The sequence below is a fragment of the Mizuhopecten yessoensis genome, unplaced genomic scaffold, assembly GCF_002113885.1.
Source record: "Mizuhopecten yessoensis strain PY_sf001 unplaced genomic scaffold, ASM211388v2 scaffold11129, whole genome shotgun sequence".
Taxonomy (NCBI): domain Eukaryota; kingdom Metazoa; phylum Mollusca; class Bivalvia; order Pectinida; family Pectinidae; genus Mizuhopecten; species Mizuhopecten yessoensis.
The window spans coordinates 770810-782092 of NW_018408894.1; the positions used below are offsets into that span (position 1 = coordinate 770810).

An 11283-nucleotide genomic window follows, 5' to 3' on the forward strand; every position below is an offset into this window, starting at 1 on the left:
TGTTTGATACCATAAAATGTATGGTACAGTAAAATGTTTGGTACATTAAAATGTTTGATACCATAAAATGTATGGTACAGTAAATTGTTTGGTACATTAAAATGTTTGATACCATAAAATGTATGGTACAGTTAATTGTTTGATACAGTAAAATGTATGATACAGTAGAATGGATGATACAGTAAAATGGATGATACAGTAAAATGTATGATACAGTAAAATGTATGATACAGTAAAATGTTTGGTTCATTAAAATGTTTGATACAGTAAAATGTTTGAGACAGTAAATTGTTTGATACAGTAAAATGTTTGATACAATAAAATGTATGATACAGTAAAATGTTTGATACAGTAAAATGTTTGATATCATAAAATGTATGATACAGTAAAATGTTCGCTTTGTTTTGTTCTGTATCGACTCACTTATTTTATTAACAAGTACTATACAATAAGTATTGCACAATATTGTTCGATATGCGAGCATTTAAATTTCAACTGATTTTGTCTTTGCTAAAATAATCATTATAACTTTTAAAAAAATATTAGATGGATATTTTGACATTTTGATCGCATGTACACACCTATGGCACGTGATATCCAATTCAACAAATCATATGTCTTGATGAATTCGTGAACGTATGCATAGGTCATCATGGGTCTAACACTATATGGACAAATGTATAAGCATCGTAAACCTTGGAACCCCATAGCAGGGAATCAGGATGTGTAGCAATGCATGAGAGTAGATTGAAACACCTCAGAGTGGAAACTCTGGGTACATGAAATATAGCTTGTTTCATGTTCAACAGGTCTAGGACACATGATTAAGAAAAAAGACTGATACTAACAACACCCCAGTAGCCAATCAGAAAAAAGACGTCAAAGATCTTGAAATTTAAATCCACGAGTTTAGAACTGAGACGTAATGTCGTACTGTAGGTAATTAAAATCAAATGTCAAGGTCGGAAGGATAAATGAGATTCGAGTTCATGCAGTTCATAGAAAAGATATCATCGGACGAAATGAATATGAACTACATGAACTGTGACTACCTTAGGTCACCTCTCCTTTCTATATGAAGTGTTACTACCTTAGGTCACCTCTCCTTTCTATATGAAGTGTTACTACCTCAGGTCACCTCTCCTTTCTATATGAACTGTGACTACCTTAGGTCACCTCTCCTTTCTATATGAAGTGTTACTACCTCAGGTCACCGCTCCCCCTATTATTGTAAGTTGGCTACCTCATGTCACCTTCCCCCTATATGATCACTTATATCTCCTCTTTATTCTGTGACTGCCTGACATTTTGCAGGGCTGTGACTACCTGACAAACTGGGCTACCTCAGGTCACCGGGTTAGCTTATCTTATATCAGGCGATCGACCTTAGGGCAATGGGCTACTTATTTATAGGTCATTAGCTATAGGTAGACGTGAGAGGAGGCATAAGGTGACCACAGTGAAGTAGTAGTTATAGTAAATTTAAAAGGAGAGAGATGACCTTGGGTATTTGCAGTATTCAAACAAGTCCAAAACTTAGGACGGTGCTTGTTCGCCTTGTATTATAGGGGAAGTAACTCTGTCTGTCTTGATACAGGAAAGCTCAAAGTAGTTACCTATTTAAAAAATGTATCCGGGTATAACGATGGACATCTAACTTACAAAAATGCTACTTTCGGAGATTTAGGCCCTAAAAAGTATATGTAAACTTTGATATATTTAACATCAATTAGGAAACAAGTTATTATCACTCAGGAAACCGGAGAACCCGGAGAAAACACATAAGTCGGGTAAGGTCATACCTTTTCACCTGCCTGACCGCCCTGGAACTGGTAACTCAAACGTTATTTATATATGTTTCCGTTTGGTGAGTGTATTACGCAATTAAATTACCTAAGATATATGATTTATATGCATTACAACAGGAAATGTCGAAAGTCGGTGGAATTTGTTTATAAATAAAGTATTATCAAAATAAAGTACAATGTACAGGTGATTTTCCAAAAATTGATTTCCCAACGTGTCTTACTTTCTGAAATATCCGTGTCAATAAAATATAGTCATTGTTCATGCATGAATAACTAATTGGATAATTATTTTACTATATTTATTGTATTTTCATCGGACGATAAAACGAGACCGGAATATGGACATTTATAATTTTGTAATTGTTAAGTATGTCTATCGTCGCCATATATTGGCTTTCAAGTATGCAAATATCAAAAGCCAGTTACTATATTAATATAAAGGAACTGGCGAGATTTTGTGACTCAAATGATGATAAGTGTGGCCGTATCTAGTACTATATCTACGTTGTAATATTTAACTCTTTACAGTGCTGCACACCCGTGAAATATACATGGCAAAAAATGTTCATTTCACTTGTGATATATAAGTTACTCATCAAGAAAATAAAGAAATAAATTTGAATATCTCATTTATTAATGACTGAATTAATGACGACCTTCATCCTACATGTTTTATATTCTTTTTAATAATGATTCAAATAAGATTATGATCACATTCTGTGATTTTCTTCGTATTTGTTTCCTGTTTGATTAAAACATTTTCATCCAATACATCTATTGTGTTTGCTTTATCGCCACGCGTCAATATGTTAACAAGAAAGACAGAAATATTTCCGGATATTTTTGTAGTTCGGTTCCAACTTCTATTTTGACATCACTTCCGGAATATGGATGAAACTGTTTGGAAATATATTGTTTTGCTGTTTGTTTTGATACCATTTTGTCAGTATGCACATGCAGGATGCCAGGGTTTTGGTGCACCAGAAGTATACGCAATCACATCTAGCGAAGCTGACAGTAAACGCGATAGCCATGGCAATTTGTTCATCTACGCGAATATGCAGCAGAAACTGCAGTTGGTGGGGAGGAACCTGACTGGCCTCGGTAAGGTTACCTTCACAACCCACGGTGATAGCCAACCCGGGTCCCCATGCAACGAATATGACCAGACGGAGACATATCAGGTAAATATTGGTTAGCTGAAGACGACTGCAAAACAGATGCACCAATAATACTGAAATAAATGCAAACATGATTGCGAAATCCTATTGCTCGGGGGGCTCCAAAAGGGATTGTGTATAACCAACCTGTCATAAAAAAACATAAATTTAGATTGTTGCTACCACTGCAAAATGTGCTTGGGACTATACTTAATCGTTCCGAGACAAAAAATTCAAATATGGTTACGACTATAACTGAATTTGGGAATTTTGCATGTCCTGCACATACAAATTTGCACCTGCCATGGTATCACCAGGGTGTCCAAATCATTCCGACATGTTTAGCACAGTAAGCTATTCCAGAAATTGGATCAAAGCTTATAATTTATTATTATATTTAAGGTGTATTGACACACACATGGCTAGCACCTAGCTGTGCTCTAAATAATATTGCAAGAAATAATAGTACAATGTAGTTAAAAAGGTACTATTCATTTTTCTTTATTAGCTTTTTACATGAACGTCACTCAAAGTGAAGTAGATATGTTCCTGTGGTTATTGACTCACACACACCTAACATATTAAACGTTTATATGAAGAGATTGATGGTCAGTAGACTGACAGACTGACACTCTATGATTGTGTATAATGGCTGCAGGCCCAATCTGTCTGCAGGGCATAATACAAACAAATACTACAGATGGCATTTTATAAGGATACAAACATGTGTGATGCGTACATGTAACAGATATAGTAAGAGTTTTAGAAGGTGTTCTTTATATTCCAGTTATAAATTTAAAAGATAGGTTATTCTTATTGTACATTTTACAATCCTTTGAACTATCAGGACTTTCACTCAGTAGCTATATAGACCCTTCAGATCATGAGAGCATCTTTTTGACTCCCCAAATTGAGCTTTGTAAGGACTCTTTTATTGACATGTGTTCATTTTGACCTTTCTAATATCAGACAATTAATGACAGTTGAAATTCTGACTATTATCTTCATGTACAATGTAGTTCATATAAATTTTGATATTACATATTCATGTATGTATAAATGGTACAAAACAAATCATGCCAGACCGATGTTCATTAGAAGGGTAAACTAAATACAAATGTACATTTTGTACAATATTTAATCTACAAGAACAAAATTTCAATTGAAACAACTTTCTTGTACATCTGGATTTCAATTGACATCTATTTTGGTTATGAATGGAACCCTATTCAGGATGTGCTCTTTAGTTCTAAATGTTCAGACTAAATGTCTTGTGTGTACAATATTTGCACAGATTTTGGTATTGTGTGTGAAAAAGACATACTAAAATGATCAGATTGTAATAGACAGTATTTCTTCCTGTAACATTATGTATGACCAACCCTGCTAATTATATATATATATAAACATGTAATTTTTCCTCCAATATTTTTTGAAATACTATGGACAGGGTGCTAAACTACATAATAATGTATGCTCTCCTCATGCTCATATGCTTTTAAAACATATTATACAATATGTATTGTAATAATACATAATTTTTCAATCCCATTTTTTTTTTAAATTTAAAGAATTATTAAAAAATCATTCTGTTTCCACTGTTGGCCTCTGTAAAGAATAGGCCCAAAAATAAAATTTGTATGTTTCAGGTAACATATGAATGAAAAAAATAAACGTGTAAGTCAGTTGGGATTTATTATTGTTTTATCTTCATTGTTTTGGGGGGTTGGGGTGCTTATATATTTAAAATGTACTGCAATTACAAGACTTATCAATTGTTATGTGAAATTAAGAAATTACAAAAATCACCAAACCTAGATATTCAGACAAATTGTGCTAGGTGTTTTTGAACAATAATATGGGATTTAAGGTTGGTTTTGATACGTATACGTACCCGCCTATGATATAGAGATATCAGTGTTCTAAAGATGCTTATGATTTTTGGGGAGCTTGAATGGGACTTAAATATATGTGCATCCAAGTGAGATAAAATTGTTAGTGTCAAAAGTAAAAACTAGGGTCGGTCGGGGTACCTGAAACATACATGAAAGATTACATGTACATTAATAATAATATATGTACATATAGTTATAAAAAAAATAAAAGACCAGAGTTTCTACGACTTCCCTAGCGCTTTCTCCTCTTTAGAGGTTCATCAGGGGAATGGTCTATTCACGTTGACAGGACAACAACACAACACAGAAAGTGATCGACGTCATGATACATTATGACGTCGCAATACAACCTACCAAAATTGACGCCAAAATTAACAATGCACTTTATAACGTCAACATTTGAGGAACAACAAAGATGGTGTTACAGAAATAGATACAGTTATATAAACTTACAGGCATGAGTATAGCAACAGACTTTTTCACATACTTTTTCTTTATTTATTCATGTAACGATCGATCTGTGCTGTTAGAACAATTTAAGTCAGGTTTTAATACATCGATTAACACTGATTCTTTTGACTCTCGCTGTACAGTGTCCTCTGTAGCTTGATATAAGAAACTACATGGAACTTATCATTTGCACAAGAATGTTTATGCTTATAACAGTTAACAATCTAAGATGGTCACTTTTTTTGTCTGTTGTCTGTGAAGTGTCATATATAATGTTGACGTAATTCACAACAAAATTGTCCCATGTAAAATTCAGAACAACTCGCACAGATCATTGCATAAACAACATTATAGTTATATGTACATATATATATATAGTAGATAATAAATAAGTCCTTGAGAAGGAAAATATAGAATAAAAATATAAATCTGTCAGATCTATATAAATATAGTCAGTTTTTCGGTAGATTATTGGAAAAAAACACCTGACTAGTGTACATATAGTCTATACGTATACGTATATATACTGTCAACGTTTTGTCTGATCCAACTCTTCTATAAATAATATTTAACTGGATATTGTTTTTATCTTAATGTCTGTGTCTAATTTGGTCTGTACATAAAGCCTGTTAATGTCTGACTGACCTCGGGCTGTAACAGGTAAACACAGGTCTACCTACTACAGATATATGTCATGTTTACAGCTAGCTATCACATTTACAAGTTCAGGAGCTGTAGATATACATGTATGCTGTATAAATGCACCATGTCAAGGTCTATAATCAGACTATATATATAGACCAGCATGTATGTAGTACAAAAAAATCATCCATGTAGCATATTTTGTGTGTATATGTACATGTTTACATATAAACAAAACTACAACTTAGCTGCATATTAATTCGTTTTGATAATATGTATATTTTTATTATCAAATGATTGTAAAGAACCTGCCTTAGCGCAATTAACAAATTAAAAGACTTCCACCAAACAGGGTCTTATATTCACTATCTTAAAGGCCATCAAATTAAAATAGATATGCATAAATGACGTACAGAATGTACAAGAAATATTTTGTGGAATTGGTATAGCCACATCGACACTGAAAAAGCTTTGGTTCATAATTAGCTCATTATAATTGATTAGATTAATTTACACTGTACCGTTAATTAGACAAAATTGTGAGTGCCCCATCCCTTATTTCTGCCTGCCCCCCCTTGTCCTTTTTTGGACAGAACGTTTTGTCCCTTCACTGTAATTTACTGACTTAGCTGAAAAATACTGGGTAGTACAAATATATTCATCTATGGTACATATATTTATTATGGCCAGATATAGAGGCAAATGCACAAGGGTGATGACTGATGAGTTATGTACAGTACTTTACTAGAAATATGTATATACTCAATATAGACTGCTTTTTTTTGTAAATAATGGATGAGAAAAAAGTATACATCCTTTACTATATAGTTATAACTTTCCCTGCTTCATGTCTTATTTTAAGATTCTTTATTGTAAATATAACATCAGCTGAAAAAATATACATTAACATGTTATGTATGCATACATCTAAATATATTGTAAGGAAACCCTAGCATTTTTAGGTCACCTGAGCTTTAGCTCAAGTGACCTATTGCTATCCGTTTTCGTCAGTCGTCGTCCGTTAACATTTTACATTTCAAACTTAAAGTCAAGTTCTGCTGGGCCGATTGAACTGAAAGTTGGTAGGAATGATCGACTCATGGTCCTGACAAAGTGTTGTTATTTTTCGGGTCGATCAGAAATCCAATATGGCCGCCACAGCGGCCATTTTGAAAACCTATTTCAAACTTAAAGTCAAGTTCTGCTGGACCGATTGAACTGAAAGTTGGTAGGAATGATCGCCTCATGGTCCTGACAAAGTGTTGTTATTTTTTGGGTCGATCAGAAATCCAATATGGCCACCACGGCCGCCATTTTGAAAACCTATTTCAAACTTAAAGTCAAGTTCTGCTGGACCGATTGAACTTAAAGTTTGTAGGAATGATCGACTCATGGTCCTGACAAAGTGTTGTTATTTTTCAGGTCAATCATAAATCCAATATGGCCGCCACGGCCACCATTTTGAAAACATATTTCAAACTTAAAGTCAAGTTCTGCTAGGCCGATTGAACTGAAACTTTGTAGGAATGATTGACTCATGGTCCTGACAAAGTGTTGTTATTTTTCAGGTCGATCAGAAATCCAATATGGCCACCACAGCTGCCATTTTGGTAAACTATTTCAAACTTAAAGTAAAGATCTACTTGGCCGATTGAACTGAAACTTTGTAGGAATGATCGAATCATGGTCCTGACAAAGTGTTGTTATTTTTCGGGTCAATCAGAAATACAATTTGGCTGCCATGGCCGCTATTTTGCTACTAAGTTCTAATAGGCCGATCTCACTTAAAATTGGTCTAGGAATGATCAGCTCATGGTCCTGACAAAGTTAAGTTAACATTATACTATTTTTTACTCAAATTGGTACATATTTCAACAACAAAAATAAATATTGTAGACTCAGGTGACCGTTAAGGCCCATGGGCCTCTTGTGTGAGTATTTTTGTCATTCTTCTTGAATGAACCAAGAAATTGTTTGACGGACATTTGAAAAAATAAATAATTCATAAATATGAAGTTAATGACATTATTTATATACTTCATACAATGAAAATTTAATATTCATGTTTCATACGTGTATGGTATGCAATGCAAAATTGGTGCCTGTTCATGTGTTTTAATACATGATATACATTTTGTATATTATTTATTTCATATCTACATGTGTACCTGTATATATACATGTATAATATAAGTTGTACATGTTAAACCTGGCAGCAGTATAGATTGTTTCTTTTCTGTGATAAGAAACAATAACTAATGCTAAAAATATATTCTAACTTTAATTTGTATATATATACAAACACTAATCAATGATTGTGCAGATTTACAATAGAAAGACGTCATAGCTATATAGCCGTATAGCTAAAAAGTCAGTTCAGCGCGAAAACAGTTCAGAAGTAGATCAAAGGCACTGGATCTACCTCTATATCTAAACTGTGTTTTGTTGTCTGGTGAAGATTTGGGTAGATATCGTCAATGAAAAGATCAGGTATACTAGCTTTTATCACCAGATTGGGTTCAGGTATAAAGTTGGATGTAGACCTTGGCACAGTTGTTCAAGTCTGACAAGCTTAATGACCTTTTAATGCAAGACTTCCATCTTGAATTTGTTCCCCACATTATATTGACATTCAAAACTTAAACAAAATGTTAAGGGTTTCATAGTGATCTCATAAACACAGGAAATTATACAAAATATTGTGTTTTCAGATTTTTTATATTCCTTTTTTTTTTTGAAGATTTGGGTTTATGAATTGTAAAGCTAATCAAGTTTGAACTGCTGGCTTCAGGTAGTTAATTACAGTGTCATATAGTGCATATTATCATATGTATTACAGGTAGGACGTATATGTACGTCATGATGATATATATGTGACAGTAACGACAGTGTCAAAAAAGAGTTGTCCTAGAAATTAATTCCGCACTGATATGTGTTAGCATATTAATGTAAAACACAAGTTTTGTTATGCATAATAAGCAATTTCATGGCTATAACAGAGTCATATATATGCAAATCAGAAGCTTGCTGAAAGAAAGAATATTCCACTCAGATTGAATGAAACAGAGTTTTTTGAGTTGAGTAGATAGAAATTCCACAACTTGCTACATCTGTTTTAAGGATATCTGTCTCCATGCACTGTGTTTTTCCAGACATGCAGTATAATTATATAAGCTCCCATTATGTTAAGTTTAGATATTACTGTAGAACAATTAGGCCAGGACACTTCCATTGACCATGTATATATATGTCTGAAGAATCTCCTAGAAGAGATGAAAGTACTAAAGACTCGTTGTTGAGAATGTTTCTTTTTATAATATTCTTCGTCCGTAAGGATAATTTTTCTGCTTACATATATATATATTTACAATCAAAGACAATTATTTGCTGCAGGCTTTTTTAGAGGATTTAAACATTTTGAAATTATCTCCATTAAGAAAAATATTAGCATTACAAATATCATAATTATAACCACTAGTGCAGTAAGCTCCCTAATGTAATCAAATAATCAAGAGGTTTGGGATTCAAATCTCCCATAACTATAAACCATAAACAGAATGTATTTCTTTTATAAAATTTTAACCTACATATATATTACCACACTATCCAATAGTATAGTAAATCAGCAAAGCAACTTTTGAGTCAGAATGTTTTTTCTAAAAATCTTATCTTATAGAGATGCAATTGCATCACGGAGAACTTGGACTCTTTACCTTTAATGATATTTAAGCATTACTTTTTATCAATAAATAAAACAAAGGTATTAGAAAAGGTGCATTTCTTTGGCCATAGCTTTCTTCTACAGGTGTATACAATTTATGCAGGGGGATTACTTCCCTTTGTCCATATTCTAAATTGTAACCAAAAAAAGCATGGATCATGTTAAAAAGTCGATCTTGAAACAAAACAAAATGTGCATTGCACAGTTAAACACAAGAAACTGATCAATTCATTGTCAGTTTTGTTTAAAGTGGTCCGGTAGTTCAGAAATTGTCAGGAAACTTTTCTGTCTGATGGGTGGACAGACAGTCAACCTGTTTCTGGTATACATGTAGTTTAGCAAGAAACACATGAACTTACATCATGCTTTTCCTTTAACTTTGTAAGAACTAGTCAGTTCATACAAGTATATCAAGACATATTTTAATGGCTATGGGTTTGAAGATTACTCTATATACTGCAACTATATATTTATAAAAAGAATAATTCTCAACAACGAGTCTTTAGTACTTTCATCTCATCAAAGAGATTCTTCAGACTCTTTTTAATAATAGTCTCAAGAATCTCCTTGACAAGATGAAAGTACTATAGACTCGTTGTTGATAATTTTTTCTTTTTATATTATTTCTTCATTTGTAAGGATCATTTACTGCTTTTATAATATATATATATATATAACATGTGTACTGCATGTTTCCATTCCTCGTCTAGACAGGTTTATTATTTATTATATTATCATTATAGGAGGCACGGTAGTCTAGTGGTAGGGCACCAGGCTTGTGACTGAAGGGTTGCATGTTTGAGTCACAAAAAGGCACTGTGTTGTATCTTTGAGCAAGATACTTTACTCTGCTTTTTCCAGTCTACTCAGCTGTAAATGAGTATGTGGTTGGGCAGTGCTAGAATTGTTGAATGCTAGCTGTTAGCGCCAAAATGGCAGCTCTGTCTGTATGCTCCCCAGGGAGTTGAGAAAGGTATTGGCTGGTTGCAAAGGCCCAATAACCACAGATAACAGTGTGTGAACCGCTTTGAGACAACCTACGAACTAGGTTGTGATACAGCAGTATATAATTAAGAACCTCAAATTATTGATTATTATTATTAGCTCACCTGGCCCGGTGTTGGGCGTCAAAATTTTGCTTTAAACAACTTCTTCTGAATATCCAAAAGGCAGAGGGTGATGATATTTGGCCCGAAGCAAACTGGGATAAAGGGCTACAAATTTAAAGTTTGTTAAAATGAATGACCTTCACCCATTTTCAAGGTCACAGGGGTCAAATATGTTAAAAACTTTAAACAACTTCTCCCCAATAACCAAAATGTCCAGGGTGATGATATTTGGCCAGTATCTTGCAGCGATGAAGGGCTACCAAGTTTGATCAAATAAATTACCTTGACTTATATTCAAGGTCACAGGAGTCAAACATGTTAAAATCTTTAAACAACTTCTCCTCAATAACCAAAATGCCCAGGGTGATGATATTTGACCAGTAGCTTGCTGAGATGAAGGGCTACCAAGTTTGATCAAACAAATGACCTTCAATTATTACTGAAAAACCAAAATGCCCAGGGTGATGATATTTGGCCAGTATTTTGCAGCGATGAAGG

At 33.5% G+C, this 11283-nt stretch overlaps 1 protein-coding gene across 1 annotated transcript in view; it reads left to right on the forward strand.

Moving 5' to 3' along the window:
* Nucleotides 1-2694: 2694 nt before the first annotated feature.
* Nucleotides 2695-11283, forward strand: part of LOC110466300 (metal transporter CNNM4-like) — a 36883-nt gene continuing 28294 nt past the window's right edge. Inside the window, exon 1 of the mRNA XM_021522710.1 lies at nt 2695-2992. Coding sequence (XP_021378385.1) covers nt 2696-2992 — 297 coding nt within the window. The 5' untranslated portion in view covers nt 2695. The remainder of the gene's footprint in view (nt 2993-11283) is intronic.